Consider the following 21058-nt stretch of genomic DNA (forward strand, 5'->3'; position numbering starts at 1 on the left):
GAAACGCTTTAATGACACAAAAGGTTAACTTTTTCTAAGGTGGAAGATTTCATAGACATAGACATTAGGGCTGGAAGGGACCTCGGAAGATCGAGTCCAGCCTCCTGTCTAACGGGCAGGAAGTCAGCTGGGGGAAATAGGATCCCAGCAAGATAAGCATACAAATTTATCTTGAAGGCGTTCAATGTAGGTGCATGAACCATCCCGCTGGCAGGCTACTGCAGACCTTGGGGGGCTAGGACAGTGAAGAAATTCTTCCTTATGTCCAGCCTGAAATGGTCTTGCTGGACTTTATAACCATTCAACCTTGTCATCCCTTGGGGCGCTCTGGTGAACAATTGTTCCCCCAGATACTGGTGGTCACCCCTGATAAACTTATAGGTGGCCATCAGATTCCCCCTGAGCCTGCGCTTTTCCAAGCTAAAGGGCTCTCACCCTGTCATCATAAAGTATGTTTTCCTGATCTCTGATCATGCATGTGGCTCTTCTCTGCACTCTCTCAAGTTCCTCCACATCCTTTTTTAATTGAGCAGCTAAAACTGGACACAGTACTCCAGCTGCGGCCTCACCAAGGCCGAGTACAAGGGGAGAACAACATCCTGGGATTTGCTTGAGAAGCATGTATGGATGCAAGCCAGGATTCTGCTTGCTTTACTGGCTGCAGCATCACAGTGAAGGCTCATATTCATCTTGTGGTCAATCGTGACCCCCAAGTCCCTTTCATCTGAAGTGCTAACCAGCGTAGCACTGCCAAGCTGATAAGGATGCTACAGGCTTTTCCTCCCAAGGTAGAGAACCTTGCATTTTTCAGTGTTAAACACCATCAGGTTCTCATCCGCCCATTTCTTGAGCCTGCCAAGGTCAGCCTCCTGTCCTCAGGTGTGAGTGCTTTACCCCAGTTTGGTATCATTGGTGAACTTAGCCAGTTCGCTTCTGACTCCAGTGTCCACATCATTAATGAAGATGTTGAGCAATACAGGTCCAAGAACAGAGCCTTGGGAACCCCCATAGGTCATAAGGCACCATGACAATCGACTTCTGTCAACCACCACCCTCTGGGTTCGGCCATGGAGCCAATTTCCCAGCCAGCGGATCGTGGTGGACCGGAAGCCACAACTGGCCAGTTTCGCCAAGAGGTGATCATGGGATACCAGATCGAAGGCTTTTTTGAAGTCAAGATATATGACATCAGTCTCCTCTCCCTTGTCCAGGTAATAGGTCACCTGATCGTAAAAGGAGATAAGATTGGTCAAGCAAGACCTACCCACAACAAACCCATGGTGGCTATCCCTCAGGATGTTGCCGTTGGCCAGTCTGTTGAGAATGGCCTCCTTAATTATCTTTTCTAAGACCTTCCCTGGGAGAGAAGTCAGGCTGAGGAGCCTGTAGTTTGCCGGATCCACTTTCCTCCCTTTCTTCAAGATAGGCACCACATTGGCCTTCTTCCAATCTTCAGGCACTTAACCAGAGCACCAGGAGTTCTCAAAGATCCATGCCAGGGGCTGGGCTATGATGCTCGCCAGCTCCTTGAGTATGCTGGGGTGTAAGTTGTCACAGCCAGCTGACTTGGTGTCCAGCCTCTCAAGGTGTTCCTTTACCAGGTCAGCATTAATGGAAGGCAGGGAATCTCCATCACCCAGGCTGTCCCATAGTGGGCAGGGGTGTCCCGTGGGACTGGTGAAAGACCGACACAAAGTACCCATTTAATAGTTTGGCTTTTTCCTAGTTGTTGGTTGTCCCATCTGGTTTACCAGGGTTCAAGTGTTGTCCTTGCTTTTCCTCCAGCTCCCCACGTATCTAAAAAAGAACTTTTTATTGTCCTTGATACTTGCAGCTAGTTGGAGTTCTGTCGCAAAATTGGCTTTCCTGGTTTACTCCCTGCAGGACCAGACCAGTGCGGAATATTCCTCCTTGGAGGTGGATCCCATCCTCCATTCTTTTAAGGCCTTTCTTTTTAGCTGCAGGAGGTCCACTAGTTCCCTGGAGAGCCAAAGGGGCTGCTGTGCCCTTTTGCTGCCTTTCCTGAGACGGAATAGCATTAGCCTGTGCATTGAGGATCGCTCCCTTGAGGAGCAAGCACTCTTCCTGAGCTCCCCTCCCCTTGGGGTCATGGTCCCTTACGGCCTCACTGACAAGCCTCCTGAGCTTGCCAAAGTCAGCTTTCCTGAAGTCAAGGACTTCTGTATTGCTGACTAACTTGCCAGCTTTGTAGCAGATGGTGAAGGTGATCAGCTCATGGTCACTGTCACCCAACTTTCCTTCGATCATCAGGTCACTGATTAGGTCATCCCCGGTTGCCAGTACCAGGTCAAGCAGCACTTTACCTCTCGTCGGCCTGTAGACCCCTTGTGTCAGATAGAGGTCATCCACACAGGAGAGGAAGCTTTGCGACCACTCTGATTTAGCCAAGCACTCTTCCCATGAGATGTCTGGGTAGCTGAAGTCTCCCATGACAGTCGTGGACCTAGAGCATGCAGCCTCAGCCAATTCCCTGGCGAACTCTTGGTCAAGCTCTTGACTTTGGGTTGGAGGGCTGTAGTAGACTCCCACCATTGTGTCCCCTGTGCAGTGTTCCTCACGGATTTTAATCCAGAGCGTCTCCAGCCATCCACCCTGATCGCCAACGTTGGCTTTCAGGGATCCATAGCTCTCCTTGACAGAGCTATGCCCCCACTCCTTTTATCTACTCTCTCTCTCCTGTACAGGGAGAGGTGAAGTTAAAGTTAGAATAACCAATCCATTTCTTAGATAGATAGAATTGCCATGAAAAAGTAATATAAATCAATTTAAAATTTTGCCTTAAGAGAAGCTAGTTTCCAGCCGAACCAACAGCAGCAGCAAAGCCAAACTATATTTAAAATGTTTATGTGGTTTGGACAATTCTCAAAAAGAAAACCTTTTTCATTTATTGTTAAACAGTTGTGAAGAGGGTACCAACTACAATTTATCCTATTATAAGATCAAGCTGGCTTGAGTGTCATTATAAAAGGAATTATACAATTACACATGCTTGGAAAGTTCAGGTTGCTTGTTATTTTAATAAGTTCTCAATTGGAAGAACCTATCACACATAGGGAACAACAAAAATCCTTTTTTTGTGCAATTTCTCTTGTTTAAAGAATTAAAAAAGATCAGGTAAACACGGTATTTTGAAGGGATGGAAATAAAGTACATATGTAAAAAATCATGTGTTACAAGTATAAAGCCCTTCTTCCCAACCCCTCTATCAATTTATGGTTTGTAACTCTCACTACACTACATAATTCGTACCACTGAATAGTCTGCTTTGCAGGACAAGAAAGCTATCTATTTCTTTTGTCACATCTAATATATTTTTAATGCAATGTTCAACCTAAAAAACCAAAAACCAAGAAATTATTCTGCTGTTGCTCAGCAGCCTCCTTAATGGAAATACTTAGCAACATAAAGTTCAACTGAAATATAAATTGATAGTCAACGCTTTATTACAAAGCAACCCTCTCTAAAGAAATCATTTAGGTGTTGGTTACCTCCGCAGAATTAATATTAAATACGTTTAATATATGGATGTAGTCTTAAACAAGCCCATTTGCAATCCCCAGAAAAAAAACTCTATCCTGTCCTACTGCTTCATATTAGAAGAAACAGGTTATGAAATATACATATTTTCAAATCCTCATACAAAAATTAAAAATCCCTCCTCTCCAAGTTATTTTTCTGTAGCATAAAATCTATAAAGTAATTGTATACTACAAAAACAAGTATGCAAGTAAATATTCCACATTTTTGTTTGGCCGAGTTTTTTTGGCTAGGGAATATTTGATATGAAAATGGCAGTAGTCGACTTCCGCATGTCTTCAGTCAGAAAAAAATCTGACACTGTTGACATAAAACTTTAGAGGAGAAATAAACTTTAAACAACATTAAATGTATTATGTAAAAAAATTCTGAATTTTATGACTTTTTTAGATAAAGAAAATTGTAAATCAGTACTTAGCAACTTAACTGGCAGGGGAGCAGCAGAGTAACCAGGACAGTAGCCCTGAGCACTGCCTTTGTGAGGGGTATAAAAATAGCCATTACAACAGCGGTGGTTGATCATGATACTACAATTGGCACAGCAGCAGCCACTGCTGCCCTGGGTACAAGAGCAGCACTGCTATGACTTTGTCAGTATCCATTTACCACCTACTAGCACTTTTTTTCCTCAGTCAACTCCAGTACATCTATTGATTCAGATTCTTGTATTTCTCATTTCAGAGCTATAAATTATTACTTAATTATAACTGTGATAACATGCTTGAACACTAGCAAGCAATTTTCCTGACCAGAAAGACACAGCCCATTCTTTTATTAGACGCTACATTTGGTGGCATTGTTACAAATAGAAATCATTATTGAATACTGTAGCATTTTCATTAATATTCTGTATCACCTAATTCTCTATATTCACAAAAGGTATCATTTCTCATCTATGTCCTTATCCCAAGATGCTATATGAGAAGTAAGCTTTGTGAAAAATTAAGTTTCACATTTGTGGTAATTAGACCTGTCAATTTTTTTCTCAATACAACGTTTTATTGGAAAATGCTAATTCATAAAAGCAAAGGTTTTTATGGGAAGGGAATGACTTCAAGTAAGTCCTTGATTTAAAATATGCCAAGTTATTAAAATAAAAAATAGTGTTCCATTTTCCCATAATTTTTCCCCCCAAGAATTCAGCTTTCTTAACTTATTTATTATCTGGTGAGACTACATAGCCCAAGAAGATGACAAATGCTTATTAAAAACAAAGCAGCTTTCCATTTATAGGAAGTGTACCAGTGAGGTGTTTTTATTTTCTTAACAAGAGAGTTCGTATTCATGTTTGAAAAACCTGTACTATTATCTGCAAATAACTGAGATACTACAGACAGAGGAAATGGGGAAGTAAAAAAGGAAAAATTTAATTATTAAGGCATGTAGAAAGATGGTCATGAAACTTCATCCTGCATATATTTTACCATGATCATGTACTTAACAGTTAAGCAATTGAGTAGACATGCTTATAACATGCATGCGCAGTAATTACTTGTACAAATCAAGATCTTCACATATGGCACAAAAATAACCCTTCAAAAGTATGTAGGAACCACTTTTTCCATGTAGATTTTGTAGTGTTTATTTTTGCTCTCAAGCTTTAGGCACTCTCAGTACCATTAATGGTCAGAATTTCTATTTTGTTATACAGAAGAAATTTATCCAAGTCTTTTTCTAAGCTACATTATATAATTCATTAGTTTCTACTGTGTCCAAAACACTCAGGAAACATACAGGAGTTCTTTGGCTTCCATCTTTTATCTAGCTTATTTCCATCTTAAATGAAAAATCGCAAATAACTCAAAAGTGTTTAAGACATACAGTCTGCATTACACCTACCGTCTCAAGACTATATCCTGCTCTTATTAGATATATCATAGCTGAACATGTTCTACAAGATACTTCTAATATAACAAAATTTAAGAAGAGGGGAAATAGTAAAAACTTACCTTGCCTAGTATTAGATAGGTTATGGTCCAAAAAGACTTATCTGATAAGTATGAACAGGCATTTTGTTATTGAGTCTGACAATCATGATCTGTGTTGCTTTCTGTACAAAACTTGAAATCTCATACCTAGAGAAGAAATTTTTTTGGCAGATCACCCTGAGGGGTGGGGGGGGGGGGCACGGATGGAGGGGAGGGAAATATTCAAAAAATGCTTTAAGTACCAAGTAACTGGGGAAAACACTGAGAACAAAGAGCTGTTAAAATGCTCTTACATTCCATTCAAATTGTATACAAGTACTTACTAATTTGTTCTCCTGCATGTATATTCTTTGCAACTTCAGACATCCTTTTGCTATAATGATCATTCCCTCATCTGAGATCTTGTAACACTGGCCAAAATGAATGTCTTTCAGTTCTCTGCACTTTGAGCCCAGCTGCAAGTAAATAAAATAATGCAAGTGCTTAAAGGAAAAAATGAAAACAACAACAAAAAATAAAAAGGAATAGAAATTCATTTGTAAATATCTGGGTTTTGTTTTCTTCCTAGGAACAACCTTGCCTGAGAGCTACAATAATAGTTAACAAACAAGTAAAAAAAATGTTGCAAGAAAGGTGAAAGTGAGTCTTAACCATGAACAGCCAATTAAAAACAAAAAAACAAAAAAAACCTTATAGCACACCAAGCAGAAAAACTAAGTCTGCTGATAGAAGAAACCTCTGAGCAGCCAACATGACCAACCAAGCTCCAACATACCTGATTTAACATGATTTTTTTAATGAGTTTTCCTGTAAGCATTAGCTTAAATGTCCGTCATTGTTCATTTTAATTGCTTTAAGCTTTGGGAAGCACACTTATTAATGCAAGCAACAGGCAAGACAGTAAAAAACACCACCACACAAACAAATTCTGTTTTCATCTGCAAATTAGATCAACTCGTATTCAGTTCTAGTGGCAATCAAGCCTTGAAAAACTCAGATATATCAGCCAAAGGTATACTGTGATACGTCAAACTGAGTCACTTTAAGGAGATAATTTCCTCAATTGATAACTAATTTTAACAGCTCGATGCTCAAGTAACCTGAGGAGAAAAATGTAAGATTCACAGGCAGTAGTTAGGAAGAACAGCTTGACTGCCAGATTTGCAGTCACTGGCAAATAAGAACAACTATCTAAAAGCCAAACAACCTCAAAAAGAACAAGCAGATGGGTAAAACCATCTTTTTTTCTTAAGTCCCCTTTGGAATTGATTGGGACAGGTTCCTTCAAATTTGGTTCAATTTACTATAGCGCAGTCTCCTTAGAAGAAAACTGAGAACCAACAGTTCCTGCTGACCATACTTTAGCAATACAATAAAGATATGACCTTAAATTGATTTTCAAAGGTAAACAGATGAGACAAAGATACTATAAAATACTTATGAAACAATATTTTTTTTTGCATTGCACTCTTCTTCATTACTAAAAAGCAGCCCCACAGTTTAAAAAAAATTAATGGTCTCACATTCTGCACTTGCATTTCCAGCATGCAAGACAAATGTACATTTTCAGCTCCCAAAATGATACTATTGCTTCATTTATTATCTAAGAACATGTAGAAGACTGAATGAAACTCTTGTTCATTCATTTTTGAAGTTCCAGAGACAGAACTTGTGCAGTCTTAGAAATTATTACAAGGAACAACGCATGTTTTACATGGACACAAAAATGTCTCTGTCTTATGAGCTGTCTCAAGTTTTTGATGAAGCCAGAATCAACTTCTTTATTTGGTATAAATAAGAAAGTACATCTTCTCTCAACTGGTAGCATCCGAGGCATGGATAAATATTACTTTTGCAAAAATTTTAAATAAATCTGTTACTTAGTTTAAATAGAAAATTTTAAACCACAAAAAATACGGTAACAGCCAGCTGACTCACTGCTTTTCCCAATTTCTATGCAGTTAGTCTTTGACTATGTTCATCCAATGTACATGTTAGTTAACATTCCCAACTCTGGCAAATTAATTACAAGTCTTGTGATGTTCATCAATACTTGAAACCCAAAATGTCATTTAAAAGAACAGTTTCTAGCCTGTATAGGTGTAGGGAAAAATCCTCATACAAGAATGCCCAAGACTCATAACTTCATTAACAATTTTAAATATTATCTCAAATCTAACTTGTGATTTGTTCCGCAATTAGCATAATTTCTCTTGTTTAAAACAAAATCATGTTGAGAATGCTACATTTATTTCTGATCTTATTTTTTCTCAAGTTGATTAATATTTCCAAAAACTTAAAATGGGGTTGAAATAATGTAACATTTTGGAGAATATGCCTAATGATGAACTCTGCTTTCATTAAAACTTTTTGTTCTTGTAACAGTCACTTCAGATTAGAACACTTCCATTTAGTGAAAGAAAAATTATGGCCTGGTCCACACCATCCAGTTTTGCTGACAGAACTCAGGTTCTGAGCTAGAACAGTAAGCAAATCCACATATGCAACTGACCCACAAGAAGTCTATCATACAGCAAACAACAGAAGGCTTCTGCCTTTGTAAAGAATCTATCACAAAATGCGTATATACACCATTCTTGCGGTCAGTAACTTCAGCCCCATTAATGACCACAAGTGAACACTGTACCCTGCCAGCACAGCTATTGCTGTGGAGATACCAAGAGCCATCAAAAGCAACATAAAAGGACTGTTTTTAAAAAGGAAGATTTGCCTCAGAGATTTTATTTTAATTTACAGCTCATAGGTACTAAATTATGTTCACTCCTAAACCCAAAAAGACTGAACTGGTTATGCCTCATCTAGATTCCTGTGTGCAGTTTTGAGCAAGTTCAGCTTCCAAAAAGGGTTCTTAGGAGGGGTCTTGATCTTCAAAAATCTGAAGGGATGCCATAACGAGAGAGGACCTTTTCTCTCCTGCTGCAGAGAGAAAAAAGCAAAGCAGGTTTGGACTCAATGGGCATTTTTACATGTGTTCTGAGATGCAGTGCCAGGCACTTTAATTAGTAAGCCACACCAATTAAAAGTACCCATGCATCACCTTGTATCAGCATCCCCACACTGAAAAAGTGGTGGCAGGGCACTTTCAACTAAAGCTCATTGAATGCGTTTCAAAGCACCCTGCTGCCATTTTTTTAAAGTGTCCTGCTGCCATTTTTTCAGCACAGAGACGCTGATACACATGACAGGAAAAGCCACCAGAGCACGTCAATTTCCATGCTCCAGCAGATTAGATTACTCAAGTCTGCTCCGACTCACTGGATTTCCAGCACGTCAGAGCAGGCTCCCTGCACGTCTACAGGAGCCCAATGTCAGGGGAAAAAAACTTCACTGTTAGAATAGCAAGGCAGTGGAATAGACTGCCTAGGGAAGTTGTGGCATTCTCCAATGCTGGAGGTATTCAAGGAGGGTCGGGATAAGTATTGGTCAGGGAGGATCTAGAAATAACTATGCCTGTGATATACTACAGGTATTACTCAACCATCTGGGCTTGGCTGGTTGCCACATGAGGCTGGAAAGGAGTTATTTTCCCTTCCTGTTTACTATATGTGTTGGAAGGTGGGGGGGTTAACCTTGGGTGCTAGCTGCAGGAAAGGCTGGTGATTTTGACAGGGGTGTGACAGTGTTCCTGTTGAAACTAAGACCCAGAGGTTCCTGGCTAGATGGTCTTCCTCCTCTGCTCAGGGTCACACCAACTGCTACAACTGGAGCAAGGAAGGGATTTTACCCCATGATAAGACTAGTAAGTATTGTGAGAGTTTTTACCTTCCTCTGTAGCAGAGGGCATAACCCTCTTCCTTGGATCTCTCCAGCATATTTCAACAAACCTTGAGTTTAACCCTTTAACAATCCTGTTACTTCAAAGGCAGAAATTATGAAAAGGATAGAAGTGAAAGAAATAAAAAATTAAAAGGATCCATTAAAAAGTAACTGGATAGAGTTTTTTTTTTAATGCCCAGTTATCAGAAAAGTATCTCTGTAACCTACAAAAGGAAATTAGGAGCCCCAGGATTATTTAGGATGAAGGAAAGTTGAGCAGAGCAAAGAATTCATTTCTGACTCTATAACCAGAACTCCTGACCCCTGACCAAATACAAAGGTTAAAATATCAGTTTAACTTTTTTACAGCCAAATTGCTTTATTCCCTATAAAGAACTATTCAAAAGATGGCATTAATTTGCAAAAGGATAACCTCAAGAGAAACTCACAGTGACTAATGAATAACTTCTGGTTCTGGTCTGATGCATAGATTTCAAGATCTTTTGCTTCATTTTAGTAGGATTTAGATAAAAGAGTATTTATTTTATACTATGCATCAAGAGAAACACCAAGCTTCCTGACCCTTTTGTTAACTTCTTTCAGAGTAAGCTTCATTTAGCTAAAAAGACTAGCCCAATTCTAGAAGGAAGCGTAACACTGTAAAAACCATTAAGTTCGGCATCAACAAATTTATTTTGATTAAAATGTAATGTTACCTGTTTGAGTCCTTCATCAGTAAGTCTGTCTTGATTGCCTACATGTACTTTCTGCAGCAGAGGACACTGAGAGGCAACTGCAATGATAGATGTGTCAGAAAGCTGTTTACACCTGTAAGCAGTATACCTTAGGAGTCCAGGACATTTAAAAGCTAGCACACACACTCCTGTATCTGACACGTTCCGACAATCAGAAATATTTATTTCAGTTATGTTCTGGCTTCTTGATGCAATTTTTTCCAATAACTCGTCGTTGACCTGTCAACAAATCCAAATTCTCAGTTTAATATCCTCATAGTCAATTTTAACTTTGATTAAAAATATCTTGAAAAAAAAAACGGTAGAGGAACTTATCTGAAACCACAAAAACTATGACTGGGTTGGAAGAAGTATTTCTATCAACTGTGAAGTGGGGGGATGGGATGGGACGGAGAGGGCACATTTAGTTTACATAGATTCCAGGCACAGATCACTGAAATCAATGTTATGCTTACCTTGCTAAGAAACCTGTCCTAATCCCTGAGAAGTTAAGGAAATCCTTATTTCAAAGAAAAGGGCAAATAAATTTTCATTTGTGTGTAGTTTTTTTCAACTGTCACAATAACAAATTGTAAGGGTTTTGTTTTCTGGAGCCACTTATCACCCTTCAAACAAAAAGGTATGGATTACATTCCATACTGGTTGCCAACAATAGTCAGACAAATGTCAGTAACTGCAACAATGTCAGCAACAGCTGAACTGTCAAAATCTGTAGCAGTTTAAAAAAATTCAGTGATAACCAGTGATCCAAGATACTGACAGGGAAATGAAAGAAGCAAAGGTAGAATGGACAATTTGATTTTTTTAATGTGTCAGTTACTCCATGCACATTTTTTATCAACTAGCTAGTACAATACGCTGCCTTTCTCTTTGGCACCATGACACATATCATCAAGATACTAGCAAAATGTAAATCCTGTCCAAGATGATGAACACAACTCAATCCCTGTTGTTTAAGCCAATGAAAGAAAATAAAAAAACATTTTATCAAGTTAATGAATAATGACAGTGTAAAACTAACTAGATCATGAAAACAAACAGAAGATTCTACATAGCAAGCAAGAGAAAGAGTTTACTTTTAGAAAACAGAAGCAAAACCAGCCAAGCTGACTTTACAATACTCTTCTGTCACTTAAAGCAGATTAGAATTATTCTTCCTACAGGCAAATAAAATAAAGAAATCTTTGCCTCTGTCGCTTTCAGAAATAAACATTTTCTATGCTGGACACAATCTGTTTTTTCAGTAATGGCAATCTAGCTTCTCCCTTGTTACTTCATCAGTCAATGGTTAGCTGTAAAACAATAGCGACTTCCAAGGAAAAAAACACAATGACAAAGGATGCTTCTGTGGATTAGAGTGATTTAGTATAACCCATTAAATAACTGGCTGAATATTTTAATGGCAGGGGCTCATAATAAGTAAACTCAATTACAAACCTCTTGGATCAAGCCATTGAAATAATACTTGCCCCATAAAATAACTAATTCTACAACCTGATCACAAACAAGGAGGGGGGAGGGAATGCACTGCACATGACAAAACAACTATATTTATTCAAATCCAAGACAAGGTCCCCACCCCATTTAAGATGGGGAAAAATCCCCTTGTCTTGGATTTGAATACAAGGTGCAGGTAGCTGCTGCGGCTCTAGTTCCAGCTCCATCCCGGGCTCAGGGAGAGAGCTGCAGCTGCTGCCTGCATCCCCATTGCCCCTGCCCGCCACCCTACCACCACCACAGGCTCACCACCACCATTTATCTCCTCAGCCCCTTCCCCTTGCTCCAGCAGGCTTCACCCTGCTCCAGCTTGGGACATGGAGCACATGTTTGTTCCAGTCCTGGTCCAGCCCGACAACAGCAGCAATTCCAGCTAGGTCCCAGGCCCAGAGGCTGAAGGGAAAATGGGGGCAAGGGCCAGGGCTCAAGCTGCTTGAATCCCCTTAACCTGTCCTCCCCATCTCACCCATCACCTTCCACCCCTGCCACCTTCCCCACTGCACCAGTGGTAGGGGGAAGAATTAAGACAACTCTCCAATAATTAGATTCTATACATAGAAAAATAAAACAATTTTATAAATTTTCCGTGTATACAATCTAATTATTGGAGAGGGGGTCATCTTAAATTCGGGGTCATCTTGGATTCAGGTTAATATGGTATTACTTTCATATATGGAAGGTGAACTTCAGAGTACAAACAGTGCTCCAAGCTAGAACCTGAAATCACTTCTAACTTCATGGTCTGGTAGAGTATAATATAAAAACCATGACATAAAAGTTTAGAGAAGACATTAAAAGAATTACTCAGAGGAATAATTATGGATGACCCAAGGGCAGGCCCAATAAAAATTCTGTTACATACAAAATACTTAATTAAGTAACCAAACAGACTTCAGAGCCCTCCTAAACCAATTTCATTCCAGGCTTGTGTCATCAAGGAGACGCACAAAAAAAAAAAAGAATCCTCCTACTGGTGTGCAGTCATAAAAGCTACATCTCTGCCCCAGATAAAACTGAACCAAGCACCAGCTGGACAACCATAACCAAAACTACTGGCAACCCTTCACCAATTCCGATCATTAGCTAAATAAAGCAGGCATCTCAACCAAGGCCAAATATTTGAAAGTTACTCTTAATCACAAAAACTATACCCCGAGTAGCTGAGAAATACACAGTATTTTAACTAAGCCACATTCTCACACTATTCCAACAAAGGACTTCAGTTTTTAACGACAGCCCACTAGAAAAAATGAAAACTACCAAAACAAAAGTGGAAAAGTAGAAGTAAGGAAGGCGCCATCTAACATGAGACAAAAGCAAGAAAAAGTCTTAAGAACAAATTTTAAATCAGTCACATACAATCTATTTTCATAATTGCACTTCATAATCCATGCAGTGCTCCACCATACCTGCTGACGACTACTGAGGTCCAGCTGCTTCCAGAACTGGAAGTCTAAACAGAGGTCACGCCAGTATTTACAGACTAACGATGCTGAAAGACAGCGCTCATTCAACGATAAATTGGAAAATATCTGTAAAGAAGAAAAACACTTGTCAGGTCTGATAACCAAATATAAGAACTCAGGGCTTTCCTTATTTATTAATCATGAAATCATGTACAAGACAAACCAGAACGCAGTCACTGTAAGCACCAGTGGTTGCCTAACAATTGCTCTGTCAACAACTAAAAACTAGCCAAACATAAAGCTTCCCACAACTTGATGGGTATATCTCAAACAGATTAGCTGTAAGAAAGAGAAGGTGCAGTCTCCTTAAACATCTAGTTCAGGCACAACTGTTACCTCTAACATTTTCCATGTAACTATGAAACAGCAGACCTTTTAAACAATACAATATGGTTATGACTGAAGTACATTTTCCTTGCTTATTTAACATGACAGGTCCAATTATTAAAATATCAACACAGTGCTGCACACATTTATGAGCAGTAAACAAATGCATCTAAGGAGTTATCTTTCAGTTTTGAGAGAAATAAGTCTCCTCTTTATCCTTTTAAGGCAATTATGTAAAAAAAAAAAAAAAAACCAAACTTAAGCAAACTAAAACTGCTGTTTTTCAACTAAAAAGAAAGAAAACCACAGACACACCTAGTGATATAATGGAGTAGCCCAGAATTTTAGCAATACAAATCATGCAATAATCAGAGTGCAGGGCTAGCAGTTTTTCAAATCCAATCCTTTACACTAGGGGTCAGCAACCTTTTGCTGGAGAATTCAATCCAGTCCCCTGTGAGGCCCCAAATCTCCACCCATCCATACTGCCCCTGGAACACCCAGATGGCCTGAGCTTTACCCTTTCCACTGATCCCTAGCCCCTCTGCAGTAAAAGACAGAGAAGCATGGAAGAGCAGCAGGAAAGGCTGCAGACAGGGGCACTGTAGAGGGGACACGCATCATAGAATCATAGGCAATTAGGGTTGGAAGGAGATCATCTAAGTCCAGGGGTAGGCAACGTTTTTTGGCTGGAGTGCCAAAAAAACTACAATGACTACCTTGGAAGGTGCCGGAGTGCTGACATGCCGGAACCTGGAGCAGCTGTTTGCAGCCTTCCAGCTGCAGCTGGCCCACAGAGCCCAGTATGTTTGCAGCACGGCTTGCAGCCTCCCAGCCACCTGCTGGGAGCAGCCTGGGCTCCATGGCTGGCAGCAGCTGCTTACAGCCCAGGCTGGAGGTGGCTTGCCAAGCAAAATGCCCTTGTGCGCCATGCTCGAAACACATGCCAGGGGTTGCTGACCCCTGATCTAGTCCTACCCCCTGCTCAAAGCAGGACCAGCCCCAACTAGATCATTCCAGCCTGAACTTTGTCAAGCCAAGCCCTAAAAACCTCCAAGAATGGAGTCCACAACCCCTCTGGGTAACATGGTCCTGTACTTCACCACCCTCCTAGTCAGAAAATTCTTCCTAATATCTAACCTAAACTTCCCTTGCTACAACTTGACACCACTGTTCTTGTCCTGTCATCTGCCACCACTAAGAACAGTCCAGCTCCACCTTCTTTGGAACCCCCGCCCTTCAGGTAGTTAAAGGCTGCTATTAAATCCCTTCTCAGTCTTCTCTTCTCCAAACTAAATAAGCCCAGTTCCCTCAGCCTCTCCACAGAAGACATGTGCCCCCATCCCCTAACCATTTTCACTTCCCTCCGCTGGACTCTCTCCAATTTGTCTACATCCTGTCTGCATGGAGGGTGCAAAATTGGACACAGTACTCCAGATGTGGCCTCACCAGTGCCCAACAGAAGGGAAGGAACACTTCCCTCAACTAGCTGACAACACTCCTTCTAATGCAGCCAAGTACGCTGTTAGCCTTCTTCACCATAAGGGCACACTGTTGGCTCATATTCAGTTTACTGTCCACTGTAACACTGAGGTCCATTTATGAAGAACAGTTAGTTCCCAGTCTGTACTGGTAATTGTTCTGTCCTACGTGCAGGACTTTGCACTTATCTTTACTGAAGTTCATCAGATTTATTTTGATCCAATCCTCCAATTTGTATAGGTCTCTCTGAATCCTAGCCCTATTTTCCAGGATAATGGAGGGAGGGGGGCTGCAGCCCTCCCAGGGCCCCCATTCCCAGCACCACCACTGCCCATCCCAACCGCAACCCAGCCCAGCCCCCCCGCCGGGAAGAACCGAGTGCAGCCCCAGCTCACAGCAGCAGCCTGCCCTGCCCCACACACAGATCTGGGGGCACATACCCCCATGTTCTCTCAGGGTGCATACTGAGGTGGGAGCCACCCTCCCCCCAGATGAGCCAAGGCTCTGTCCCCGCACCCTGGCCCCATTGTGCAGCGCCTGCCCCTGCCCAACCCCACTCCCTCCCTCACCGCAGTTCCCCTCCACCCCTCCTTCTTTCCCCTGCCCCTTCCCTCACAACAGACTTACCAGCCGACCCAGCTACTCCACAATGCCAGGCTGCACTCCTGGCCACTAATTCATTCTGCGTACTCCCTATGACCTTTTTAAATATCCTTAGGGGTACGCATACCCCTGGTTGACAACCACTACTCTAGAGTGTTTCTGCCAGTAGACCTGATGGCTACCCGTTGAGCAAACAGGGGTCATTTTGTACTATGAATGAGTTAGGATCCCTGTTCAAGCAGAAGTAGTATGGCATTCACATGCTTTAAGCTGCACGAGGCAGTGGCAGCACAGGGTGGTGACAGAGTGGAGCTGGCCTCGCCACCACCTCCATCCCCGCTGTAGTTCTTGATGGGCAATTCACTAGTTAAAGTATACTAGTACAAGCTGTTATGCTGTAATTTATCTCTACTTAATTCTGTAGCAACACAAGAATAGAGGGACTGTTCCAACTTAAACCTGCTTCATCCAGGGTCAAAATTGGAGAATTTAGCTCATAACGCTACAGAATCATGTATACTTTACAGTTACAGCGTAACAGTTGTGGTGTGTTCCCGAGTAGCACCTCTTCTTTAAAGCAGATGAAACGCTCATCTGTCCATTCCATGTTTCTTTATTGAAACAGGTTTGACAGTGACAAGGATAATTCACTAACAAATCTAAGGGTGAACTATATTAATGATGAGAATATTATTCAGGCCCTAAAATAACCTTTTACTGAGGAGTTCACATAAAAGTGCATCTGTAATGAACTTTACAGCTTCTTTTTATAAATTTAGAAGTTGTGAGAAACACTAAGGCCCAGATCTTTAAAAGATATACATGTGCCTACCTCCCACAGAAATAAATGGTAATGCCTTTGGGAACCTGAGCCTTAAAATACTATACTTGGGGTTTGTTTTTTTTTTATAACTTCAAGGTAAATGTTATGGGCTATGAATATGGGCAGGGAAGAGAAAGGAAAAGAAAAAAAAGTTAATTAGTTGGGGCTGCTCTAGTGCATAAGCTATCAACGTTAAATTACTAAAAATGAAGTAAATCACTAGTTAGAAGCAATATTTACTTCTGTGTGATGTTAATATCCAACACAGCTCCTAACCCCTTACCTACAAAGGTAACTCCCCTCAAATTCCAAAAGACAACCACATAAATTGAACTCAAAATCTGAATTCCAATCTGAGCAAGGACAGAGCTCTTACCAAAAGGTACTTGTTTTAAATTCATGCTATCTACACAAGATAATATATTAAATCAGAGTTATGGCTGTAAAACCATTAAACATTTATCTCAAAAACATAAATAAGAAAATTAAATTAAGACCTAATATACTACTCTTTAAAAGACACCACATATAGAAAGATAAATAACTTAAAATGTATCTTTTTCTTGTCAGTGAAGACAAAGTACATACCCCATACTATAAATCAATTATAAACCAATACTATTTTACCCATCATTAATTTCACAATTAAAATTTCAATTAATTTTTTTCCATCTAAAAAATGTTTCTGTTAAAACACTAGAAATGCTTTATGTTACAATTCATTACTAAACTTTAAAATAAAAAAATAAATTTACAAAATGTAGACAGAATATTGGCTTTTAAATAGCTCATGGTGTACTGCTACATGCTCTTTCATTGTGAACATTAAGAGTTGCAAGTATGAATCAAATATTTTATGCTTGAATTTATTACAGTAGTATAACATTTCACATATCAATACCTGGAAAGCAGGTATTTTTCATTGAGAAATAAAGTCAAGTACTTATGAAACTGATTCAAGTTTAATTATCAAAACAAAATCTTGATTCTTGATTTATACGATGTCTCTTATGAAAGCTTATGCCTTTTTGAACAAGTTAATCCCTAAAGCAGTGGTTTTCAACCTGCTGTATATGCAAACCTGAAGGTCTACAGACTATGTGTAAGGGGTTCGTGAAAGATGACTATGATCAATCAAAAGTATGTGAATACCCACACTTACAATGCAAAGGAGTCCGCACATCCATCTGAAATTTTGTAAGCGTCCACAAATGAAAAAAGGTTGAAAACCACTGCTCTAAGGTGCCACCCTGCCATGCCTTCTGCATTAGTTTTGCTAAGAGGAGTGTGAAAGAGTTCTGGCTCCTTAGTAACATCTTTCAGGATGAAACTAATTCTTTGTATCCAGTGCAATTGAATCAGTTTCAGGAACTTGGTTAACTTATTTATTTTTATGAATATAACAACTCACATGCGAGGGAGGAGAATGGGAAGGGCAGGCATTTAGGGCAGGTAGCAGATACAGTGAAAACAAGGGCAGGGTACAAAGGGAACAGACCCCTTGGTCCCCACTGCTAGTTTGTGGAGGACAAATTTAACACAACCCCCCAATAATCAGGTTCTATATGTGGAAAATAATTTTACACATATAAAACCTAATTATTGGAAAGTTATCTTAAATTTAAAGTCATCTTGGATTTGGGTAAATATAGAAAATAAATTACTTAAATACAGCACAGTGCTTTTTTACCTTCAAAGATCTTAATAATTCCACAGTAACATTAACTGATTTTCATTACATCCTTCTTCCTACCTATATGCAACTATAGCTCATAACAAGTACATTCACTTGCAACAAAATATGCCAATTATTATTTTTAGCTTTTTCTTCATTGTGCTCTTCAGATAACTAGGGAGGCGAAAGATTAAAGAATTAACCATTAAACCAGTAAGTGCAGTCATAACCGGTTAGCTTACCAGTTATCCTTTAGCTCAGAGCAGGTGCAGTCTAGCATGGAAAAGGGGAAAGAAAGGACTCAGAAGACAGCAGGAGGGAGGGAGGGAGGACCATATAAGAGAGATGGGGAAGGGCCAAGGGCGAACTAGTACCCATAGCCTAAGAGGAAAACAGTGAGCAGTCATTACACTCATCAGTTAAGCAGTTGGCTGGTGGTTTGTAGGCACTCCCTCCCTCCCAGGGCAGGGCTTCACACAGGCTGTTTCGTCTGGCTGAATTTGCCTCCTGCTCCCTCCCCAAGGCAAAGGGCTCTGGGAGCTACATATGAGTTGCTATGTTATCAATTAATTGTTTAACCAATATAGTTAGAGGAGGTTAAACAAATATTTTTCAACAATATTTACATCCCTACAGATGACCAAGTCCCATAATCCTTGGCTTCTGCAACATTGTTCAGGTAGTCAAGTTTATAACTTAATTCCTAACCATGTGTACCAAGGTATGAAGACAGTAGCCAACTTCAAACAACTCGTCTTCTGAGGCTTTCAGTACTGCATTCTTTACCTGGCAGTCTTGCTGCCCAACCTAAACCTCCCCAACAGGACAAGAATATACAATGTAATCCAGTTAACCTCGAATTAATTTTAGAAAAAGCTTACAAGGGCAGAAGTAAGCCAGTTTCAGAATGACAGAAATAGAAACAGTGTTAGGACAAGTGTTAGGACTTTCAGATACAGCAAAACAGACTCTTTACACCCCGGAGGTTAAAAATAAATGCTTAGCCCCTTACTGTCATCCTATCATGTTGTTTAAAGCCCTACCTATTGAAATGAAAAGAGAGCTTGCATCTCCCACTACTACTGTTTAATGCTATTGTTAAACATAGGCAAGTGATACCTTTAGTTTAAAATTCATGAAAAAGAACCACCAATAACTTTTTTCAATACAAAACTGAAAAAATCTACATAGTTCCCAACAGCTGAAACACAAAATGTGTGTGATGCCATGTCACAGGTTTGCTGTCTAAACTTAAATATTAATTATACACCATTTCAACCAACCCAATTTCTTTGTTCCTTCATGGTATTCACAAATTTACCTTTTCTCTGACTTTCCAAACTCTCATTCTTCTCTTCTTTTTCCTCATGATATTACATCAATTGTGTAGCTCAGTAAGTATAGACACTTACAGAGCTCTTTGGTAAATGCATTTTCATGAAAATCCAGCATAACTAATATGTCAGAAGTTTTTCATGGTATGGGCAAAAGTCCCTTCCATCAATTTCGGTTAATATTTCTGGATACTACTGCTACTGAAAATATAACCTTCCACACATAAACCAAGCTCTCTTTCTAACAATATCAATGCTTCTGAAGCTTCTCTCAGCTGCGTTGCTAACAGCACAGTGAGATTAGCATGTCTGGTCAGCTGATGTTGATGCTTGGAACAAAAAAAGTAAGTAGAAATGCCATGAATTTCAGCAGACAACCACTAGGAACTTAACTTAAAAAAATAACAAAAAAAGGTTTATCATTTAGTGTCATTTATGCCTACTTCAGTCACAGAATCATAGAAAAAGTAGGGCTAGAAAGGACCTTCAGAGGTCTAGTCCAATGCCCCACTAGAGATTATCCAAACCATCCTATAAAAATCATTGTCTAACCTATTACTACAACTTCACTGGCAAATCTGACACAACCATAAGACATAATACCTAACTTCCCACAGGAAAAGCAAGAGGATCACAGCAGCCAACATCCTACTGCTGCAAACACTACATCCAGGAGTTTTTAAAATGGGTTGGAGAGATGCAAGGAAAAGGACCACACCCCTTTCTACAGCAGAACATAAAAAACTCCACAGTCCTTACCAATCTGATCATGGAGTAAAATATCTTCCTCACCCCAAATGTGGCAATCAGTGTGACCCTAAACAAAGGGGCAAGACCCTCTACCCAGGAACCCCTGGGTTTAAGTCCCAATAGGAGTACTGTCACACCCTGGTCCAAATCACTAGCCCTGGTTGCAGCCCACACCCAATGTTCCTGAGGAACACCACCACCCCTTAACGTGTTAACAATAAAAAAGAGAAAAATTCCTTCCCAGCCCCCTATGGCAACGCCCAGTACCATGGAAAATACCATGAGCATAGCACAGACACAACTACTCCTGGTTCATCCCTGTCCAATGTTTATCCAACCTCCTCTTGAACACCTCCAATGATGGAGATTCCACAACTTCCCTAAACAGTCTGTTTCACTGCCTCTCTGTTCTAACAGAGACGTTTATTCCTGAGGTTTAGATATTCAATCTAAACCTACTTTGCTACAACTTCAAGCCATTTGTCCACATTCTGCTCTCTCCAGTTAAAAAGGTCTTTTCCCTCATCTTTATGGCAGCCCGTCAGATATCTGAAGGCTGCTATCATGCTGAAGACTCGCACTGAGTCTACAATCCACCAGGAGTCCCAGATCCTTCTCTGCAGTGCTGCCATCCAAGCACGTGTCACCCATTTTGAATGTGTTTTTGATTACTCTTCCTGAAGTGTCGCACCCTGCAACAGCCAGCATTCAACTTCATCCTCTTAGCTCCATAGTCCAGCTTCCCAATCTGTCAAGATCCCTCTGAATTAAACTCCTGTCTTCCAGCACGTTGGCAATCTTTCTGAGTTTTGTGCCTTCTGTAGATTTATTCAAGAAGCCCTCTATTCTAACATCTAAATCTTTAACAATCACATAAAACAGTACAGGGCCCAGGACTGACCCCTACGGGACTCCAAAGGAAACCTCTTGCCAATCTGACTTGGATCAACGTATAACTATTCTGTGCTTGGGGCTACTGAGTGAGTTGTTCATCCATCTTGCAGTATTCTTGTCTAGCACACATTTCTCCAATTTGTGAGAACGTCATGCGAGACCTAACCAAAAGCCTTGCTGAAATGCAGA

General features: G+C 40.2%; 1 protein-coding gene across 1 annotated transcript in view; it reads right to left on the reverse strand.

Moving 5' to 3' along the window:
- The window catches only part of FBXL17 (F-box and leucine rich repeat protein 17), a 505276-nt gene that overhangs the window by 474379 nt on the left and 9839 nt on the right, over positions 1-21058 (reverse strand). The window contains exons 2-4 of the mRNA XM_090038355.1: positions 12925-13047; positions 9980-10237; positions 5810-5941 (exon numbers count right to left, since the gene is read on the reverse strand). Coding sequence (XP_089894481.1) covers positions 5810-5941; positions 9980-10237; positions 12925-13047 — 513 coding nt within the window. The remainder of the gene's footprint in view (positions 1-5809; positions 5942-9979; positions 10238-12924; positions 13048-21058) is intronic.

The sequence above is a fragment of the Crocodylus siamensis genome, chromosome 3, assembly GCF_052110815.1.
Source record: "Crocodylus siamensis isolate JL-2025a chromosome 3, ASM5211081v1, whole genome shotgun sequence".
NCBI classification, from domain to species: domain Eukaryota; kingdom Metazoa; phylum Chordata; order Crocodylia; family Crocodylidae; genus Crocodylus; species Crocodylus siamensis.